General features: G+C 34.2%; 1 protein-coding gene across 5 annotated transcripts in view; it reads left to right on the top strand.

Annotated features, from left to right (window-relative positions):
* Positions 1 to 19,151, top strand: part of LOC125797546 (stonustoxin subunit beta-like) — a 172,430-nt gene extending 153,279 nt beyond the window's left edge. For all 5 annotated transcript variants that reach the window (XR_007436373.1, XM_049473987.1, XM_049473988.1 and 2 more), the window contains 2 exons: positions 17,331 to 17,377; positions 17,534 to 19,151. Coding sequence is in view for 4 of the 5 variants with exons in the window: in XM_049473987.1 (XP_049329944.1) it covers positions 17,331 to 17,377; positions 17,534 to 18,042 (556 nt within the window). In the remaining variant the exon portion in view is untranslated. The remainder of the gene's footprint in view (positions 1 to 17,330; positions 17,378 to 17,533) is intronic.
* The last annotated feature ends 690 nt before the right edge of the window (positions 19,152 to 19,841 follow it).

Raw genomic sequence — 19,841 nt, 5'->3', positions numbered from 1 at the left:
GTTGCCGAAATTCTCACACATGATAGGTTAAGACAGTCTCTTTCAAACAAAGGCAGAACCGTTGTGGTAGTATGTCCCAATCTTGAGTTATTGAATTTTAAGCATTATTTAGAATAAATAAAAATTCATAAAAAATCAACGATAAGGTGTACGTTGCCGAAATTCGCACACATGATAGGTTAAGACAGTCTCTTTCAAACAATGGCAGAACCTTTGTGGTAGTATGTGCCAATCTTGAGTTATTGAATTTTAAGCATTATTTAATATAAATAAAAATTCATAAAAAATCAACGATAACGTGTACGTTGCCGAAATTCGCACACATGATAGGTTAAGACAGTCTCTTTCAAACAATGGCAGAACCTTTGTGGTAGTATGTGCCAATCTTGAGTTATTGAATTTTAAGCATTATTTAATATAAATAAAAATTCATAAAAAATCAACGATAGCGTGTACGTTGCCGAATGTCGCACACATGATAGAATAAGACAGTCTCTTTCAAACAATGGCAGAACCTTTGTGGTAGTATGTGCCAATCTTGAGTTATTGAATTTTAAGCATTATTTAATATAAATAAAAATTCATAAAAAATCAACGATAACGTGTACGTTGCCGAAAGTCGCACACATAATAGGTTAAGACAGTCTCTTTCAAACAATGGCAGAACCTTTGTGGTAGTATGTGCCAATCTTGAGTTATTGAATTTTAAGCATTATTTAATATAAATAAAAATTCATAAAAAATCAACGATAACGTGTACGTTGCCGAAAGTCGCACACATAATAGGTTAAGACAGTCTCTTTCAAACAATGGCAGAACCTTTGTGGTAGTATGTGCCAATCTTGAGTTATTGAATTTTAAGCATTATTTAATATAAATAAAAATTCATAAAAAATCAACGATAACGTGTACGTTGCCGAAATTCTCACACATGATAGGTTAAGACAGTCTCTTTCAAACAAAGGCAGAACCGTTGTGGTAGTATGTCCCAATCTTGAGTTATTGAATTTTAAGCATTATTTAGAATAAATAAAAATTCATAAAAAATCAACGATAATGTGTACGTTGCCGAATGTCGCACACATGATAGAATAAGACAGTCTCTTTCAAACAATGGCAGAACCTTTGTGGTAGTATGTGCCAATCTTGAGTTATTGAATTTTAAGCATTATTTAATATAAATAAAAATTCATAAAAAATCAACGATAACGTGTACGTTGCCGAAATTCTCACACATGATAGGTTAAGACAGTCTCTTTCAAACAATGGCAGAACCTTTGTGGTAGTATGTGCCAATCTTGAGTTATTGAATTTTAAGCATTATTTAATATAAATAAAAATTCATAAAAAATCAACGATAACGTGTACGTTGCCGAAATTCTCACACATGATAGGTTAAGACAGTCTCTTTCAAACAAAGGCAGAACCGTTGTGGTAGTATGTCCCAATCTTGAGTTATTGAATTTTAAGCATTATTTAGAATAAATAAAAATTCATAAAAAATCAACGATAAGGTATACGTTGCCGAATGTCGCACACATGATAGAATAAGACAGTCTCTTTCAAACAATGGCAGAACCTTTGTGGTAGTATGTGCCAATCTTGAGTTATTGAATTTTAAGCATTATTTAATATAAATAAAAATTCATAAAAAATCAACGATAACGTGTACGTTGCCGAAATTCGCACACATGATAGGTTAAGACAGTCTCTTTCAAACAATGGCAGAACCTTTGTGGTAGTATGTGCCAATCTTGAGTTATTGAATTTTAAGCATTATTTAATATAAATAAAAATTCATAAAAAATCAACGATAGCGTGTACGTTGCCGAATGTCGCACACATGATAGAATAAGACAGTCTCTTTCAAACAATGGCAGAACCTTTGTGGTAGTATGTGCCAATCTTGAGTTATTGAATTTTAAGCATTATTTAATATAAATAAAAATTCATAAAAAATCAACGATAACGTGTACGTTGCCGAAAGTCGCACACATAATAGGTTAAGACAGTCTCTTTCAAACAATGGCAGAACCTTTGTGGTAGTATGTGCCAATCTTGAGTTATTGAATTTTAAGCATTATTTAATATAAATAAAAATTCATAAAAAATCAACGATAACGTGTACGTTGCCGAAAGTCGCACACATAATAGGTTAAGACAGTCTCTTTCAAACAATGGCAGAACCTTTGTGGTAGTATGTGCCAATCTTGAGTTATTGAATTTTAAGCATTATTTAATATAAATAAAAATTCATAAAAAATCAACGATAACGTGTACGTTGCCGAAATTCTCACACATGATAGGTTAAGACAGTCTCTTTCAAACAAAGGCAGAACCGTTGTGGTAGTATGTCCCAATCTTGAGTTATTGAATTTTAAGCATTATTTAGAATAAATAAAAATTCATAAAAAATCAACGATAATGTGTACGTTGCCGAATGTCGCACACATGATAGAATAAGACAGTCTCTTTCAAACAATGGCAGAACCTTTGTGGTAGTATGTGCCAATCTTGAGTTATTGAATTTTAAGCATTATTTAATATAAATAAAAATTCATAAAAAATCAACGATAACGTGTACGTTGCCGAAATTCGCACTCATGATAGGTTAAGACAGTCTCTTTCAAACAATGGCAGAACCTTTGTGGTAGTATGTGCCAATCTTGAGTTATTGAATTTTAAGCATTATTTAATATAAATAAAAATTCATAGAAAATCAACGATAACGTGTACGTTGCCGAAATTCGCACACATGATAGGTTAAGACAGTCTCTTTCAAACAATGGCAGAACCTTTGTGGTAGTATGTGCCAATCTTGAGTTATTGAATTTTAAGCATTATTTAATATAAATAAAAATTCATAAAAAATCAACGATAACGTGTACGTTGCCGAAAGTCGCACACATGATAGAATAAGACAGTCTCTTTCAAACGATGGCAGAACCTTTGTGGTAGTATGTGCCAATCTTGAGTTATTGAATTTTAAGCATTATTTAATATAAATAAAAATTCATAAAAAATCAACGATAATGTGTACGTTGCCGAAATTCGCACACATGATAGGTTAAGACAGTATCTTTCAAACAAAGGCAGAACCTTTGTGGTAGTATGTGCCAATCTTGAGTTATTGAATTTTAAGCATTATTTAATATAAATAAAAATTCATAAAAAATCAACGATAACGTGTACGTTGCCGAAATTCGCACACATGATAGGTTAAGACAGTCTCTTTCAAACAAAGGCAGAACCGTTGTGGTAGTATGTCCCAATCTTGAGTTATTGAATTTTAAGCATTATTTAGAATAAATAAAAATTCATTAAAAATCAACGATAATGTGTACGTTGCCGAATGTCGCACACATGATAGAATAAGACAGTCTCTTTCACAGGATGGCAGAACCTTTGTGGTAGTATGTGCCAATCTTGAGTTATTGAATTTTAAGCATTATTTAATATAAATAAAAATTCATAAAAAATCAACGATAACGTGTACGTTGCCGAAATTCTCACACATGATAGGTTAAGACAGTCTCTTTCAAACAAAGGCAGAACCGTTGTGGTAGTATGTCCCAATCTTGAGTTATTGAATTTTAAGCATTATTTAGAATAAATAAAAATTCATAAAAAATCAACGATAAGGTGTACGTTGCCGAATGTCGCACACATGATAGAATAAGACAGTCTCTTTCAAACAATGGCAGAACCTTTGTGGTAGTATGTGCCAATCTTGAGTTATTGAATTTTAAGCATTATTTAATATAAATAAAAATTCATAAAAAATCAACGATAACGTGTACGTTGCCGAAATTCGCACACATGATAGGTTAAGACAGTCTCTTTCAAACAATGGCAGAACCTTTGTGGTAGTATGTGCCAATCTTGAGTTATTGAATTTTAAGCATTATTTAATATAAATAAAAATTCATAAAAAATCAACGATAGCGTGTACGTTGCCGAATGTCGCACACATGATAGAATAAGACAGTCTCTTTCAAACAATGGCAGAACCTTTGTGGTAGTATGTGCCAATCTTGAGTTATTGAATTTTAAGCATTATTTAATATAAATAAAAATTCATAAAAAATCAACGATAACGTGTACGTTGCCGAAAGTCGCACACATAATAGGTTAAGACAGTCTCTTTCAAACAATGGCAGAACCTTTGTGGTAGTATGTGCCAATCTTGAGTTATTGAATTTTAAGCATTATTTAATATAAATAAAAATTCATAAAAAATCAACGATAACGTGTACGTTGCCGAAATTCTCACACATGATAGGTTAAGACAGTCTCTTTCAAACATAGGCAGAACCGTTGTGGTAGTATGTCCCAATCTTGAGTTATTGAATTTTAAGCATTATTTAGAATAAATAAAAATTCATAAAAAATCAACGATAATGTGTACGTTGCCGAATGTCGCACACATGATAGAATAAGACAGTCTCTTTCAAACAATGGCAGAACCTTTGTGGTAGTATGTGCCAATCTTGAGTTATTGAATTTTAAGCATTATTTAATATAAATAAAAATTCATAAAAAATCAACGATAACGTGTACGTTGCCGAAATTCGCACACATGATAGGTTAAGACAGTCTCTTTCAAACAATGGCAGAACCTTTGTGGTAGTATGTGCCAATCTTGAGTTATTGAATTTTAAGCATTATTTAATATAAATAAAAATTCATAGAAAATCAACGATAACGTGTACGTTGCCGAAATTCGCACACATGATAGGTTAAGACAGTCTCTTTCAAACAATGGCAGAACCTTTGTGGTAGTATGTGCCAATCTTGAGTTATTGAATTTTAAGCATTATTTAATATAAATAAAAATTCATAAAAAATCAACGATAACGTGTACGTTGCCGAAATTCTCACACATGATAGGTTAAGACAGTCTCTTTCAAACAAAGGCAGAACCGTTGTGGTAGTATGTCCCAATCTTGAGTTATTGAATTTTAAGCATTATTTAGAATAAATAAAAATTCATAACAAATCAACGATAATGTGTACGTTGCCGAATGTCGCACACATGATAGAATAAGACAGTCTCTTTCAAACAATGGCAGAACCTTTGTGGTAGTATGTGCCAATCTTGAGTTATTGAATTTTAAGCATTATTTAATATAAATAAAAATTCATAAAAAATCAACGATAACGTGTACGTTGCCGAAATTCGCACACATGATAGGTTAAGACAGTCTCTTTCAAACAATGGCAGAACCTTTGTGGTAGTATGTGCCAATCTTGAGTTATTGAATTTTAAGCATTATTTAATATAAATAAAAATTCATAAAAAATCAACGATAACGTGTACGTTGCCGAAAGTCGCACACATGATAGGTTAAGACAGTCTCTTTCAAACGATGGCAGAACCTTTGTGGTAGTATGTGCCAATCTTGAGTTATTGAATTTTAAGCATTATTTAATATAAATAAAAATTCATAAAAAATCAACGATAATGTGTACGTTGCCGAAATTCGCACACATGATAGGTTAAGACAGTCTCTTTCAAACAAAGGCAGAACATTTGTGGTAGTATGTGCCAATCTTGAGTTATTGAATTTTAAGCATTATTTAATATAAATAAAAATTCATAAAAAATCAACGATAACGTGTACGTTGCCGAAATTCGCACACATGATAGGTTAAGACAGTCTCTTTCAAACAATGGCAGAACCTTTGTGGTAGTATGTGCCAATCTTGAGTTATTGAATTTTAAGCATTATTTAATATAAATAAAAATTCATAGAAAATCAACGATAACGTGTACGTTGCCGAAATTCGCACACATGATAGGTTAAGACAGTCTCTTTCAAACGATGGCAGAACCTTTGTGGTAGTATGTGCCAATCTTGAGTTATTGAATTTTAAGCATTATTTAATATAAATAAAAATTCATAAAAAATCAACGATAATGTGTACGTTGCCGAAATTCGCACACATGATAGGTTAAGACAGTCTCTTTCAAACAAAGGCAGAACATTTGTGGTAGTATGTGCCAATCTTGAGTTATTGAATTTTAAGCATTATTTAATATAAATAAAAATTCATAAAAAATCAACGATAACGTGTACGTTGCCGAAATTCGCACACATGATAGGTTAAGACAGTCTCTTTCAAACAATGGCAGAACCTTTGTGGTAGTATGTGCCAATCTTGAGTTATTGAATTTTAAGCATTATTTAATATAAATAAAAATTCATAGAAAATCAACGATAACGTGTACGTTGCCGAAATTCGCACACATGATAGGTTAAGACAGTCTCTTTCAAACAATGGCAGAACCTTTGTGGTAGTATGTGCCAATCTTGAGTTATTGAATTTTAAGCATTATTTAATATAAATAAAAATTCATAAAAAATCAACGATAACGTGTACGTTGCCGAAAGTCGCACACATGATAGGTTAAGACAGTCTCTTTCAAACGATGGCAGAACCTTTGTGGTAGTATGTGCCAATCTTGAGTTATTGAATTTTAAGCATTATTTAATATAAATAAAAATTCATAAAAAATCAACGATAATGTGTACGTTGCCGAAATTCGCACACATGATAGGTTAAGACAGTATCTTTCAAACAAAGGCAGAACATTTGTGGTAGTATGTGCCAATCTTGAGTTATTGAATTTTAAGCATTATTTAATATAAATAAAAATTCATAAAAAATCAACGATAACGTGTACGTTGCCGAAATTCGCACACATGATAGGTTAAGACAGTCTCTTTCAAACAATGGCAGAACCTTTGTGGTAGTATGTGCCAATCTTGAGTTATTGAATTTTAAGCATTATTTAATATAAATAAAAATTCATAAAAAATCAACGATAACGTGTACGTTGCCGAAAGTCGCACACATAATAGGTTAAGACAGTCTCTTTCAAACAATGGCAGAACCTTTGTGGTAGTATGTGCCAATCTTGAGTTATTGAATTTTAAGCATTATTTAGAATAAATAAAAATTCATAAAAAATCAACGATAATGTGTACGTTGCCGAATGTCGCACACATGATAGAATAAGACAGTCTCTTTCAAACAATGGCAGAACCTTTGTGGTAGTATGTGCCAATCTTGAGTTATTGAATTTTAAGCATTATTTAATATAAATAAAAATTCATAGAAAATCAACGATAACGTGTATGTTGCCGAAATTCGCACACATGATAGGGTAAGACAGTCTCTTTCAAACGATGGCAGAACCTTTGTGGTAGTATGTGCCAATCTTGAGTTATTGAATTTTAAGCATTATTTAATATAAATAAAAATTCATAAAAAATCAACGATAATGTGTACGTTGCCGAAATTCGCACACATGATAGGTTAAGACAGTCTCTTTCAAACAAAGGCAGAACATTTGTGGTAGTATGTGCCAATCTTGAGTTATTGAATTTTAAGCATTATTTAATATAAATAAAAATTCATAAAAAATCAACGATAACGTGTACGTTGCCGAAATTCGCACACATGATAGGTTAAGACAGTCTCTTTCAAACAATGGCAGAACCTTTGTGGTAGTATGTGCCAATCTTGAGTTATTGAATTTTAAGCATTATTTAATATAAATAAAAATTCATAAAAAATCAACGATAACGTGTACGTTGCCGAAAGTCGCACACATAATAGGTTAAGACAGTCTCTTTCAAACAATGGCAGAACCTTTGTGGTAGTATGTGCCAATCTTGAGTTATTGAATTTTAAGCATTATTTAATATAAATAAAAATTCATAAAAAATCAACGATAACGTGTACGTTGCCGAAATTCTCACACATGATAGGTTAAGACAGTCTCTTTCAAACAAAGGCAGAACCGTTGTGGTAGTATGTCCCAATCTTGAGTTATTGAATTTTAAGCATTATTTAGAATAAATAAAAATTCATAAAAAATCAACGATAATGTGTACGTTGCCGAATGTCGCACACATGATAGAATAAGACAGTCTCTTTCAAACAATGGCAGAACCTTTGTGGTAGTATGTGCCAATCTTGAGTTATTGAATTTTAAGCATTATTTAATATAAATAAAAATTCATAAAAAATCAACGATAATGTGTACGTTGCCGAAATTCGCACACATGATAGGTTAAGACAGTATCTTTCAAACAAAGGCAGAACCTTTGTGGTAGTATGTGCCAATCTTGAGTTATTGAATTTTAAGCATTATTTAATATAAATAAAAATTCATAAAAAATCAACGATAACGTGTACGTTGCCGAAAGTCGCACACATAATAGGTTAAGACAGTCTCTTTCAAACAATGGCAGAACCTTTGTGGTAGTATGTGCCAATCTTGAGTTATTGAATTTTAAGCATTATTTAATATAAATAAAAATTCATAAAAAATCAACGATAACGTGTACGTTGCCGAAATTCTCACACATGATAGGTTAAGACAGTCTCTTTCAAACAAAGGCAGAACCGTTGTGGTAGTATGTCCCAATCTTGAGTTATTGAATTTTAAGCATTATTTAGAATAAATAAAAATTCATAAAAAATCAACGATAATGTGTACGTTGCCGAATGTCGCACACATGATAGAATAAGACAGTCTCTTTCAAACAATGGCAGAACCTTTGTGGTAGTATGTGCCAATCTTGAGTTATTGAATTTTAAGCATTATTTAATATAAATAAAAATTCATAAAAAATCAACGATAATGTGTACGTTGCCGAAATTCGCACACATGATAGGTTAAGACAGTATCTTTCAAACAAAGGCAGAACCTTTGTGGTAGTATGTGCCAATCTTGAGTTATTGAATTTTAAGCATTATTTAATATAAATAAAAATTCATAAAAAATCAACGATAACGTGTACGTTGCCGAAATTCGCACACATGATAGGTTAAGACAGTCTCTTTCAAACAAAGGCAGAACCGTTGTGGTAGTATGTCCCAATCTTGAGTTATTGAATTTTAAGCATTATTTAGAATAAATAAAAATTCATTAAAAATCAACGATAATGTGTACGTTGCCGAATGTCGCACACATGATAGAATAAGACAGTCTCTTTCAAACAATGGCAGAACCTTTGTGGTAGTATGTGCCAATCTTGAGTTATTGAATTTTAAGCATTATTTAATATAAATAAAAATTCATAAAAAATCAACGATAACGTGTACGTTGCCGAAATTCGCACACATGATAGGTTAAGACAGTCTCTTTCAAACAATGGCAGAACCTTTGTGGTAGTATGTGCCAATCTTGAGTTATTGAATTTTAAGCATTATTTAATATAAATAAAAATTCATAAAAAATCAACGATAACGTGTACGTTGCCGAAAGTCGCACACATAATAGGTTAAGACAGTCTCTTTCAAACAATGGCAGAACCTTTGTGGTAGTATGTGCCAATCTTGAGTTATTGAATTTTAAGCATTATTTAATATAAATAAAAATTCATAAAAAATCAACGATAACGTGTACGTTGCCGAAATTCTCACACATGATAGGTTAAGACAGTCTCTTTCAAACAATGGCAGAACCGTTGTGGTAGTTTGTGCCAATCTTGAGTTATTGAATTTTAAGCATTATTTAATATAAATAAAAATTCATAAAAAATCAACGATAACGTGTACGTTGCCGAAAGTCGCACACATGATAGAATTAGACAGTCTCTTTCAAACGATGGCAGAACCGTTGTGGTAGTATGTCGCAATCTTGAGTTATTGAATTTTAAGCATTATTTAATATAAATAAAAATTCATAAAAAATCAACGATAACGTGTACGTTGCCGAAAGTCACACACATGATAGAATAAGACAGTCTCTTTCAAACGATGGCAGAACCGTTGTGGTAGTATTTCGCAATCTTGAGTTATTGAATTTTAAGCATTATTTAATATAAATAAAAATTCATAAAAAATCAACGATAACGTGTACGTTGCCGAAAGTCGCACACATAATAGGTTAAGACAGTCTCTTTCAAACAATGGCAGAACCTTTGTGGTAGTATGTGCCAATCTTGAGTTATTGAATTTTAAGCATTATTTAATATAAATAAAAATTCATAAAAAATCAACGATAACGTGTACGTTGCCGAAATTCTCACACATGATAGGTTAAGACAGTCTCTTTCAAACAAAGGCAGAACCGTTGTGGTAGTATGTCCCAATCTTGAGTTATTGAATTTTAAGCATTATTTAGAATAAATAAAAATTCATAAAAAATCAACGATAATGTGTACGTTGCCGAATGTCGCACACATGATAGAATAAGACAGTCTCTTTCAAACAATGGCAGAACCTTTGTGGTAGTATGTGCCAATCTTGAGTTATTGAATTTTAAGCATTATTTAATATAAATAAAAATTCATAAAAAATCAACGATAATGTGTACGTTGCCGAAATTCGCACACATGATAGGTTAAGACAGTATCTTTCAAACAAAGGCAGAACCTTTGTGGTAGTATGTGCCAATCTTGAGTTATTGAATTTTAAGCATTATTTAATATAAATAAAAATTCATAAAAAATCAACGATAACGTGTACGTTGCCGAAAGTCGCACACATAATAGGTTAAGACAGTCTCTTTCAAACAATGGCAGAACCTTTGTGGTAGTATGTCCCAATCTTGAGTTATTGAATTTTAAGCATTATTTAGAATAAATAAAAATTCATAAAAAATCAACGATAATGTGTACGTTGCCGAATGTCGCACACATGATAGAATAAGACAGTCTCTTTCAAACGATGGCAGAACCGTTGTGGTAGTATTTCGCAATCTTGAGTTATTGAATTTTAAGCATTATTTAATATAAATAAAAATTCATAAAAAATCAACGATAACGTGTACGTTGCCGAAAGTCGCACACATAATAGGTTAAGACAGTCTCTTTCAAACAATGGCAGAACCTTTGTGGTAGTATGTGCCAATCTTGAGTTATTGAATTTTAAGCATTATTTAATATAAATAAAAATTCATAAAAAATCAACGATAACGTGTACGTTGCCGAAATTCTCACACATGATAGGTTAAGACAGTCTCTTTCAAACAAAGGCAGAACCGTTGTGGTAGTATGTCCCAATCTTGAGTTATTGAATTTTAAGCATTATTTAGAATAAATAAAAATTCATAAAAAATCAACGATAATGTGTACGTTGCCGAATGTCGCACACATGATAGAATAAGACAGTCTCTTTCAAACAATGGCAGAACCTTTGTGGTAGTATGTGCCAATCTTGAGTTATTGAATTTTAAGCATTATTTAATATAAATAAAAATTCATAAAAAATCAACGATAATGTGTACGTTGCCGAAATTCGCACACATGATAGGTTAAGACAGTATCTTTCAAACAAAGGCAGAACCTTTGTGGTAGTATGTGCCAATCTTGAGTTATTGAATTTTAAGCATTATTTAATATAAATAAAAATTCATAAAAAATCAACGATAACGTGTACGTTGCCGAAAGTCGCACACATAATAGGTTAAGACAGTCTCTTTCAAACAATGGCAGAACCTTTGTGGTAGTATGTGCCAATCTTGAGTTATTGAATTTTAAGCATTATTTAATATAAATAAAAATTCATAAAAAATCAACGATAACGTGTACGTTGCCGAAATTCTCACACATGATAGGTTAAGACAGTCTCTTTCAAACAAAGGCAGAACCGTTGTGGTAGTATGTCCCAATCTTGAGTTATTGAATTTTAAGCATTATTTAGAATAAATAAAAATTCATAAAAAATCAACGATAATGTGTACGTTGCCGAATGTCGCACACATGATAGAATAAGACAGTCTCTTTCAAACAATGGCAGAACCTTTGTGGTAGTATGTGCCAATCTTGAGTTATTGAATTTTAAGCATTATTTAATATAAATAAAAATTCATAAAAAATCAACGATAATGTGTACGTTGCCGAAATTCGCACACATGATAGGTTAAGACAGTATCTTTCAAACAAAGGCAGAACCTTTGTGGTAGTATGTGCCAATCTTGAGTTATTGAATTTTAAGCATTATTTAATATAAATAAAAATTCATAAAAAATCAACGATAACGTGTACGTTGCCGAAATTCGCACACATGATAGGTTAAGACAGTCTCTTTCAAACAAAGGCAGAACCGTTGTGGTAGTATGTCCCAATCTTGAGTTATTGAATTTTAAGCATTATTTAGAATAAATAAAAATTCATTAAAAATCAACGATAATGTGTACGTTGCCGAATGTCGCACACATGATAGAATAAGACAGTCTCTTTCAAACAATGGCAGAACCTTTGTGGTAGTATGTGCCAATCTTGAGTTATTGAATTTTAAGCATTATTTAATATAAATAAAAATTCATAAAAAATCAACGATAACGTGTACGTTGCCGAAATTCGCACACATGATAGGTTAAGACAGTCTCTTTCAAACAAAGGCAGAACCGTTGTGGTAGTATGTCCCAATCTTGAGTTATTGAATTTTAAGCATTATTTAGAATAAATAAAAATTCATTAAAAATCAACGATAATGTGTACGTTGCCGAATGTCGCACACATGATAGAATAAGACAGTCTCTTTCAAACAATGGCAGAACCTTTGTGGTAGTATGTGCCAATCTTGAGTTATTGAATTTTAAGCATTATTTAATATAAATAAAAATTCATAAAAAATCAACGATAACGTGTACGTTGCCGAAATTCGCACACATGATAGGTTAAGACAGTCTCTTTCAAACAATGGCAGAACCTTTGTGGTAGTATGTGCCAATCTTGAGTTATTGAATTTTAAGCATTATTTAATATAAATAAAAATTCATAAAAAATCAACGATAACGTGTACGTTGCCGAAAGTCGCACACATAATAGGTTAAGACAGTCTCTTTCAAACAATGGCAGAACCTTTGTGGTAGTATGTGCCAATCTTGAGTTATTGAATTTTAAGCATTATTTAATATAAATAAAAATTCATAAAAAATCAACGATAACGTGTACGTTGCCGAAATTCTCACACATGATAGGTTAAGACAGTCTCTTTCAAACAATGGCAGAACCGTTGTGGTAGTTTGTGCCAATCTTGAGTTATTGAATTTTAAGCATTATTTAATATAAATAAAAATTCATAAAAAATCAACGATAACGTGTACGTTGCCGAAAGTCGCACACATGATAGAATTAGACAGTCTCTTTCAAACGATGGCAGAACCGTTGTGGTAGTATGTCGCAATCTTGAGTTATTGAATTTTAAGCATTATTTAATATAAATAAAAATTCATAAAAAATCAACGATAACGTGTACGTTGCCGAAAGTCACACACATGATAGAATAAGACAGTCTCTTTCAAACGATGGCAGAACCGTTGTGGTAGTATTTCGCAATCTTGAGTTATTGAATTTTAAGCATTATTTAATATAAATAAAAATTCATAAAAAATCAACGATAACGTGTACGTTGCCGAAAGTCGCACACATGATAGAATAAGACAGTCTCTTCCACAGGATGGCAGAACCTTTGTGGTAGTATGTGCCAATCTTGAGTTATTGAATTTTAAGCATTATTTAATATAAATAAAAATTCATAAAAAATCAACGATAACGTGTACGTTGCCGAAAGTCGCACACATGATAGAATAAGACAGTCTCTTTCAAACTATGGCAGAACCGTTGTGGTAGTATGTCGCAATCTTGAGTTATTGAATTTTAAGCATTATTTAATATAAATAAAAATTCATAAAAAATCAACGATAGCGTGTACGTTGCCGAAAGTCGCACACATGATAGGTTAAGACAGTCTCTTTCAAACGATGGCAGAACCATTGTGGTAGTATGTGCCAATCTTGAGTTATTGAATTTTAAGCATTATTTAATATAAATAAAAATTCATAAAAAATCAACGATAACGTGTACGTTGCCGAAAGTCGCACACATGATAGAATAAGACAGTCTCTTTCAAACAAAGGCAGAACCGTTGTGGTAGTATGTGCCAATCTTGAGTTATTGAATTTTAAGCATTATTTAATATAAATAAAAATTCATAAAAAATCAACGATAACGTGTACGTTGCCGAAAGTCGCACACATGATAGAATTAGACAGTCTCTTTCAAACGATGGCAGAACCGTTGTGGTAGTATGTCGCAATCTTGAGTTATTGAATTTTAAGCATTATTTAATTTAAATAAAAATTCATAAAAAATCAACGATAACGTGTACGTTGCCGAAAGTCGCACACATGATAGGTTAAGACAGTCTCTTTCAAACGATGGCAGAACCGTTGTGGTAGTATTTCGCAATCTTGAGTTATTGAATTTTAAGCATTATTTAATATAAATAAAAATTCATAAAAAATCAACGATAACGTGTACGTTGCCGAAAGTCGCACACATGATAGAATAAGACAGTCTCTTTCAAACGATGGCAGAAACGTTGTGGTAGTATGTCGCAATCTTGAGTTATTGAATTTTAAGCATTATTTAATATAAATAAAAATTCATAAAAAATCAACGATAGCGTGTACGTTGCCGAAAGTCGCACACATGATAGGTTAAGACAGTCTCTTTCAAACGATGGCAGAACCGTTGTGGTAGTATGTGCCAATCTTGAGTTATTGAATTTTAAGCATTATTTAATATAAATAAAAATTCATAAAAAATCAACGATAATTTGTACGTTGCCGAAAGTCGCACACATGATAGGTTAAGACAGTCTCTTTCAAACGATGGCAGAACCGTTGTGGTAGTATGTGCCAATCTTGACTTATTGAATTTTAAGCATTATTTTATATAAATAAAAATTCATAAAAAATCAACGATAATGTGTACGTTGCCGAAAGTCGCACACATGATAGATTAACACAGTCAGTCGCACACTTGATAGCTTAAGACAGTCTCTTTCAAACGATGGCAGAACCGTTGTGTTAGTATGTGCCAATCTTGACTTATTGAATTTTAAGCATTATTTAATATAAATAAAAATTCATAAAAAATCAACGATAACGTGTACGTTGGCGAAAGTCGCACTGATGATAGGTTAAGACAGTCTCTTTCAAACGATGGCAGAACCGTTGTGGTAGTATGTGCCAATCTTGAGTAATTTAACTTTAAGCATTATTAAAAATCAACCATAGAGTGTAAGTTTCCAAAAGTCGCACACATGATAGGCTAAAACAGACTCTTTTAAATGATGGTATGTTCCGGTCCCCCCTCTTCTTTGTGATATGGTATGTTCCGGTCTCCCCCCCTCCCCACCCCCCCATGTGAAATGTTTTTTTCCGTTCCCCCCCCCTACTGTGTGAAATGGTATGTTCTGGTCCCATAAAAATTCATATAAAATCAACCATGCAGTGAAAGTTGCCCAATCTCGCACACGTGATAGCCAAAGACAATCTCTTTCAGATGGTAGAACCATTGTGATGGTTTGGGTCAATCTTGAGTTATTTAATTTTAAGTATTATTTAATATAAATAAAAATTCATATAAAATCAACCATACAGTAAAAGTTGCCGAAAGTCGCACATGTGATAGCCAAAGACAGACTCTTTCAGACGGTGGCAGAACCGTCGTGGTACCTTGGCCCAATCTTGGTTATTGAATTTAAAGCATTATTTGCTCATAAAGGCCTTGTGCTGATCCGCATCACCCTTGGAGTGATGAGGAGAAAGAGTGCCATTTACCCACCCAGAGAGAGACAGGGCAATTGTTCTCCCTCGCGGCTCTGATGGCAAGCTACATGAACAGGATTCAAACAGGATTCGTATCTAGCTATTGTTGAGCCACCGCTTATATATTTTAATTTATTAACTATATATTAATTTCTCTGTACTAATGCTCTGGTCAGGTCTGGATGGTTGAAGTAATTTTTATGGTTTTTTTTTTGTAAAATATTGTAATAACATATCACAGGCTGGTTATTTTTTGTAGTTGTTGTTATTGAAGTTGTTTGTATTGTCGTCCTGTAAAGAGGACTGCAAGAGCACAGCACAGAATGATCAATGAGGTGAGGAAGAGTCCTAGAGTTTCAGCTAAAGACTTACAGTGATCTCTGGGGCATGCTAACATATTTGTTGACAAACCTACAATAAAGAAAACATTAAACAAGAATGGAGCTCATCGGAGGACACCACGGAGGAAGCCACTGCTGTGCATTGCTGCATGTTTAAAGTTTGCCAAAGAGCACCTGGATGTTCCACAGCAGTACTGGCTAAATATACTGTGGACAGATGAAACCAAAATTTAGTTGTTTGGAAGAAAAACACAGCGCTTTGTGCGGAGAGGAAAAAAGGCACAGCCCACAATCATCAAAACCTCATCCCAACTGTGAAATATGGTGGAGGGTGAATATCATGGTTTGGGGCTGCTTTGCTGCCTCAGGGCCTGGACAGATTGCCGTCTTCAACTGGAAAATGAATTCCCAAGTTTGACAAGAAATTTTGCAAGAAAAATTTAGACCATCTGTCTGCCAACTGATATTCAACGGAGGATGGATGATGCAACAACGACCCAAAACATACAAGTAAATCAACAACTGAACGGCTTCAACAGAAGAAAATACACCTTCTGGAGAGTCCTTACCTCAGCCCAATTGAAATGCTGTGGCATGACCTCGAGAGAGCGATTCACACCAGATAACCCAAGAATATTGCTGAACTAAAACAGTTTTGTGAAGAGAAATGGTCCAAAATTCCTCCTGACCGTTGTGCAGGTCTGATCTGCAACTACAGGAAACGTTTGGTTAAGGTTATTGCTACCAAAGGTTCACATACTTTTTCCACCCTGCACTGTGAATGTTAACATTTTGTGTTCAATAAAACCATGCAAACATATATATTTTTGTGGTATTAGTTTAAGCAGACTGTGTTGGTCTCTTGTTGTGAAGATCAGAACACATTTAATTACCAATTTATGCAGAAATCCAAGTAATCCTAAGGGGTTCACATACATTTTCTTGCAACTATAAATGTACCTCCTACTTCAGTAAACTGTAAGCCACAATTTTATTACAATTCACCCTTTCTCGTCTTGAGTAGTAACTAAAGTATGGGTGTGATGAGATCTCACAAGACTAAAGTGGGCATACACATGGCTCTCTGTATCTGCTTACGTTAAAATGTTCCGTGTTCCGTAAATTGCATCATCTGCCGAGCCTAGTGTTCCCACTCATACATTCCTGCCATCACGTTTTTAAATGCAGTGCAATGCAAAATTGCAAACATGTGCAGAACCCTGACCTAGTTGGAGGGTTGTGTGTGTGTATTTGTGTGTAAGGGAGAGAGAGTCTGAATACTGATTACAATGTTCATTTATTTACTTGATTGTGATTATTTAATACATTATTTAATAACTAGTTAATTTACATTAATACCTTCCGCCTGTTTGTGTGTGTTTGTGTATTGGTGTGTTTGTGTTTAGGGTGGAAAATAGAGGGAAAATCAGAATCAAACCAGGACTAAAGAAATGTAAGTTCACACACCGACACACACAGACTTAACACACACACACACACACACACACACAAACACCCACTCACACACACATACAAACACACACACACAAACACACACACTCTCTCTCTGTATCAGTGCAGTGTGTGTAATGTGTGTTCTTCTGTTCAGACGGCTGTGATTTGACACTGGATCCAAACACAGCACACCCTCGTCTCTCTCTGAGTGAGAAGAACAGGATGGCGGTGAGGAGAGAGGAGCTGGAGTCATATCCTGATCATCCAGAGGGGTTTAATGTGTATCTGCAGGTTCTGAGTAGAGAGAGTTTTACTGGGCGCTGTTACTGGGAGGCTGAGTGGAGTGGGAGGGGAGGAGCTAAATTAGTTCTGAGTTATAAAACCATCCGCAGGAAAGGAGTGAGTTTTGACCGTCAGTTTGGATGGAATAGAAACTCCATGAGTCTGTTCTGCTCTGATAATGAATACTCTGTTCATCACAATCTAAACATCACTAAACTCCGCCCTCCTCCCTTCGGCTGTAGGAGAGTAGGAGTGTATGTGGACTGTCCCTCCGGCATTCTGTCCTTCTACAGCGTCTCCTCTGATACACACACACACACACTCACACACATTCTACACCACATTCACTCAGCCCCTCTATGCAGGATTTGCTGTTTATGATGACTCCTCAGTGTCTGTGTGTGACATAGATTAACCTTTCCGGTGTGTGTGTGTGAGTGTGTGTGAGTGAATGTTTGTGTAAGTGTAAGTATGAGTAAGTATGTGATTGTGAGGGTGAGTGAATGTGATAGTGTGTATGAGTGTATGGGTGTGTGAGTGGTGAAGGGTGTGATTGGAGATAACCACACCTTCACACTCTTATTCTTAAATGTTTTATACATTTATATATACAGTTATTATTTTTACTGTTCACATTATAATTCACTTAATAACCTTATGATCTCTGCTCTCTTTTTAACTGTCACTATGACAAGGCTTTGGAGGTTGTTTTTACTTTTTCAGGAATCAGGAAGGTCAGAGTGTTTTCATCAACAATGAGAGCTGTGAGGAGAACGTGACCCTGAGTGGCAGAGAAGCTTCACTGCTTTTCTGCTGTTCTGGGACCAGTGCATATGAACTAGGAGACAACAAGCTCTCTGAGTGAAGTGCTGGGAACCTCTCCTCAGATAGCCAGCGCATGCCTGTTCTACACGGCGTAAAGTCGCACACAGGCCAGAAGATCTTTCCATCCACTCTTTTCCTCCGTTTCATCTTCTCACAGACTTTAGGACACTTAAGGACTGTCTGCTGTTTTCATGAAGGACACAGCGCTGAACAACATCATGATAAGAACAGACAGGCTGGAGCGGATCACGTCATTAAAACTGGACAACATGCTGTTAACTGGACTTTGCTGACGTAATCATATTGATAAGTTCTGTTCAATCACGTCATTTGCATAAATGTATAACTGCTTGGATGAAGTCTGAGGAGTTCTCTCTGTCCCTCGACTGGCTTTAGTTTCTTTCTCTTTCTTTCTCTCTCTCTCTCTCTCTCTCTCTCTCTCTCTCTCTCTCTCTCTTCTCTCTCTTTCTCTCTCTCTCTCTCTCTTTCTCTTTCTCTCTCTTTCTCTCTCTCTCTGGGTTGCGAATGTGTTGATCTATCAAGATTGTATTCGTTGATGTACTTTTACTCTTTTCTAATATATATCTATTTTTTTTTGTTCCTTTTATATATCTGTAATGCTGAAACTATTTTTCAAGTAAACTTTAATATATTTTAAATTCTAAGCTCTGACTCATTGGTCATCATTTCATGTTCTGAGATTTCTCACATCCGAATTTTATCTAAGTCATGCTGTGGTAAATTACCCTACAGCTTTTGGTGTTTCTGCTCGGTTGTGATAAAAAAAAATAAAAAAAAAGAATGATGCTGCTTTGGGCCTGTAATTTATGGACCTTCTATACTGTCATGACCAACTGCTGTGTAAGGTAGGTTACATTTAATTAAGTAATATCAAAAGGGCTGGCACTGGGAGTTAAGGTGACTTGCGAGATGATGCCCTGGTCCTGGAACAGTACCGGACCAGGGGGGGCTTTTTGGCCTGTTTGCCTTATGGTTCGGGGGTCCTGGAACAGTACCGGTCCTAGAAACCGGCCATAAAGGTGTTTGTGTGGCAGTTGGTGGTTTGGTCCTGGAACAGTACCGGTCCAAACGGAGCTTAGAGCTCGTACCTTATAGTTCGGGGGTCCTGGAGCAGTACCTCGACCACAGAACCTGGCTATAAGAGTAGTGTATACCAATATTGTCGTAGTCGCGACGCTTTTTCGTCTTGCATGATCCTTATCTCCCAAGTGTTCAAAGGTGGTGCACCACCACAGCAGATTAGGAGAGGATGAGATCTTACCATCAGATGAGGTAGAGAAATATACCAATATTATATATGGCGCCAAATATAGATTAGATTAGGTAGTGTGAGG

Source organism: Astyanax mexicanus, unplaced genomic scaffold (genome assembly GCF_023375975.1).
Source record: "Astyanax mexicanus isolate ESR-SI-001 unplaced genomic scaffold, AstMex3_surface scaffold_49, whole genome shotgun sequence".
In the NCBI taxonomy this organism is placed as follows: Eukaryota; Metazoa; Chordata; class Actinopteri; order Characiformes; family Acestrorhamphidae; genus Astyanax; species Astyanax mexicanus.
Note: the sequence above shows the minus strand (reverse complement) of the source record. Positions and strands in the feature narration are given on the sequence as shown.